This window comes from Capsicum annuum, chromosome 10 (assembly GCF_002878395.1).
Source record: "Capsicum annuum cultivar UCD-10X-F1 chromosome 10, UCD10Xv1.1, whole genome shotgun sequence".
NCBI lineage: Eukaryota > Viridiplantae > Streptophyta > Magnoliopsida > Solanales > Solanaceae > Capsicum > Capsicum annuum.
The window spans coordinates 188,155,481-188,158,971 of record NC_061120.1 but is presented as its reverse complement, the minus strand read 5'-3'; the positions used below and the strand labels follow the sequence as shown (position 1 = coordinate 188,158,971).

The following is a 3,491-nucleotide window of genomic DNA, read 5'->3' as shown; positions in this document are numbered from 1 at the left end:
AACACAAATTTTTTAAAAAGCATTCATCATATGTGACTCATGATTGTTGAAACCAAAACAGTGTATGTATATATAAAAGATTTTACACACAAACTTGCAGTACATTTCCGTCTTACGATATTAATGATGGAGAACATAAAATTTTTAAAAAGAATTCATCATTTGTGACTCATGATAGTTGAAACCGAAACAGTGTATATATATTAAATATTAAAGCAACTTTGTATAAATACTATGTTGTTTCAAAAAAATTGATCAAGTCATAAAACTGTTACAATAAATCAACTTCAAAAATACCTTCCTATACCATAATTATACGAATGAAATCCTATACCAGAATTATAGCTATAATCTGTCTCTCGGTGTTTAAACTTGGGAGCAAATCATTAGGAATGAAATCATGTGATTCCGTTAGATATTGAGTAGACTTGTGTTGCTCGATATCAATAGGGTCAACTATATGAATAGAAGTTGCAACCAAGTCCTGATTCTCATGAGATTGAATGATTAAATCTGTCTGAAAATTAACTATCTGTAACTTCATTTGACAAATGTGATCATCTACACGTTCAACGGTGCATTCATCCACCTAAAACAAATATAACCACAAATATTTTAAAAAAACTAAAAAATGAATCAAAATAAAAAATTTACAGAATAAAAGATACTCGTACTTCAGTCTGCTCAACATGATGAGCTTTTATTTCATATGCAGCATCGATCTCCTTTGCGTTTCCTAACTCAGTAACCAAGGCAGTTTGAATTTTGATTTTCATTTCTGTATTCAAAATCTAAAATACAAGAAGTCAATAAACAAATACACCGTATTAGTACGTTATATATGACCATTAAATTATATATACGTCTACTGTATATGTGCATACTGTATATATTATCAATTGCAAATCGTATATATGTCTACATACATATATACAAATGAAATATGCATATATACACACGGACAACTATATATATGTATATGCAATAAATTGAAGAAACTACTAATCATTTGCATCGTTAAGTAAGAACATTTTAATCACCTTAACATATGAAATAATTGCATCACATGAAAAATTAGTTTCTTATTGAAGCATGTCCAACAAAATATGATGTATTCATTTTAAAAACCTTAAAAAAATGAATCAAAATAAAAAATTTAATGAATAAAAGATACTCGTACTTCAGTCTGCTTAAAAGGATGATCTTGTATTTCAACATCAGCATCATTCTTCTTTAAGTTTTCCGATTCATCAATTTTTTTTCTAACTCAGCAACCGAATCAGCTTGAACAACGATTTCCATTTCTGTATTCAACACCTAAAATACAAAAAGTCAATAAAAAAGCACACCACATAATTATGTTATAAATGACCATTGAATTGTATATATGTTATAACTTGCAAAGAAATAATATTCAAATCAAACTGTATAAACATATATCCAAATGCAAATTCTATATCCATATATCCAGATGAAACTGTATAAATGTAAATTGTATATAACTAATAGCCAACCATAAATTGTATATACATATACTGTATATGGGCAAAATGTATACAGATCCAATTGCAATTTGTATATATGTTGGGATACATAAATACAAATCATATATACATATATTCAAATCAAAACTATATATATGTATATGCAATAAAGTGAAGAAACTACTAAGCATTTGCATAGTTAAACAAGAACATTTTAACCATAATAATATATGCAATCTCTGCATCACAATAATTTACATCATTAAACAAGGCCATTTTAATCACCATAACATATGAAGTAATTGCATGACAATAAAAGTTAGTTTGTAATTGAAGCATTTCCAGCAAATATGAATGTAATCCTTTTAAAAACCTCAAAAAATGAACAATAATAAAATAACCTATTCTTGACTTGAATGTTAAAAAGTCGACTTGTCCGTGAATGTAATGTTTGTGACTCTGCTCTCGACTTGTCCACTTTCAACTCCATCAAAAAATCTGCATTTCCACTATCTAATTAAGAAATACTCAAATCAAACGATGGAGCATCACAATTAATCATGGGTATATTTTCAATACCTCTTGCCAATCTCCTATTAGGGGTTTCTTCATCCATTTGAAACAACAAGTAATTGATAACTTGAAACCCTAATTAAAAAAATACAAAATAGATGAACAATCTAATAACAAAAAGTACTAAAAGATTACCTCAAAATAAAAAAAAATAAATCTAAAAATAAAAAAATACTAAAAGATTACCTGAAATCTTCAATAAATATCATAAACTGATTTTATATGGTGACAAATCTGCCAAAATAATTTTTCAAAGAACAATTAATGATGATATTCTATGATATTATAGTAATTTTGAGCGCAAAACAAATAGAAAAAAATTTGAAGAAGATCTTTTGAATAATTGTGTATTATGATGTTGCCAAGGTTGTTGATTCTTCAATGAAAAATCAAGGAGAAAGTATATGCTTTTTTGAGAGAAAATTAAGGAAAAGAAAGTTGAAGAGCATATCTACAATAATCTTGAGTTTTGATAATCCCATTGTTGTTGTTTATTCAATCAATAGAATATAGAGAGAGAAAAAATAAAATATTAGAAATAAATCAATTAGAGATAAAATTGGTATATACAAATCTTATATATTTGTATATAGAGCCCCACCAATAAATTAATTTTAAATTATCAAATGACTATAAATTGTAATGGGAAAAGGCTCAAATATGCCACTGAACTATTAGAAATGGCTCATTTATACCATCTATTAAAAGTTAGGCTTATTCATGCCATCGCCGTTACAAAATCGGCTCATCCATGCCATTACATTTAACATTCGATTTTTAGAAAACAGCTTTGCCACGTGGCGGCATATTAGAGGTTTATGTCATTTTTTTTAAAAAAAATTGATGCATTAAAAAGAATCCACCTAACTTTTTGATCCATTAAAAATTAGTTTGATCTATGCTTTTAAAATTTGAGATTATTTATATATTTCCCCATATCAATAGTTTTTTTTCCTTTTCTGACCTTCACTTGTGACTCTGTTCACAATACGGATCAATAATATAATCATCTCCCTTTGAACTAAGTTTTACTTGATTAATTACAGTTAATGAGTTAATTTTGGGATTATTTGTGTATCGCCTCATATCATCCGAGTATTTATAGTTACCAAGCTCATCGGCTTTTTTTTTATTGTATGTTGCTTAAAATTGTGGTCAAATATAGGAAATTGATCCATAGACAAGCAAAGACAATAAGACAATACGTCCTATGCCGTCACTCTATCATCCTCATACCCATCCTGCAAAAATTTCAATACAGTGGTGTTGATATCAATTATTGTGCTAATTAATTACCATAAAATACTTTTAATATTGTCTGATATTATTCGCTTTGAACCAAATTGACATTTTTTTTCAAGAGATCTTAAATATCCGATATTTTATAAATAATTTTATTTCTTTTTTACTTTTCATGTGGGACATTGTTCTCTC

General features: G+C 27.4%; 1 protein-coding gene and 1 long non-coding RNA gene across 3 annotated transcripts; both read right to left on the bottom strand.

Moving 5' to 3' along the window:
* Positions 1-287: 287 nt before the first annotated feature.
* On the bottom strand, positions 288-1,309 carry LOC124888163. Of its 2 annotated transcripts, XR_007046290.1 has the most exons (3): positions 1,181-1,309; positions 675-791; positions 288-589 (listed from the first exon to the last, which is right to left on the bottom strand). XR_007046290.1 is itself a non-coding variant. In XM_047398647.1 (2 exons), the coding sequence occupies exons 1-2, from the start codon at positions 774-776 to the stop codon at positions 329-331; spliced, it is 363 nt and encodes a 120-aa protein (XP_047254603.1). In that variant the 5' UTR covers positions 777-987; the 3' UTR covers positions 288-328. The 2 variants fall into 2 exon arrangements, 1 of the variants encoding a protein (XP_047254603.1); XM_047398647.1 differs by lacking the exon at positions 1,181-1,309 and having other exon boundaries at positions 675-987.
* Positions 1,310-1,865: 556 nt separating this feature from the next.
* Positions 1,866-2,468, bottom strand: LOC107845302. Its single transcript, XR_001666773.2, has 3 exons — positions 2,244-2,468; positions 2,064-2,132; positions 1,866-1,982 (listed from the first exon to the last, which is right to left on the bottom strand). It is a non-coding gene; the product is annotated as an uncharacterized LOC107845302 (long non-coding RNA).
* Positions 2,469-3,491: the final 1,023 nt, after the last annotated feature.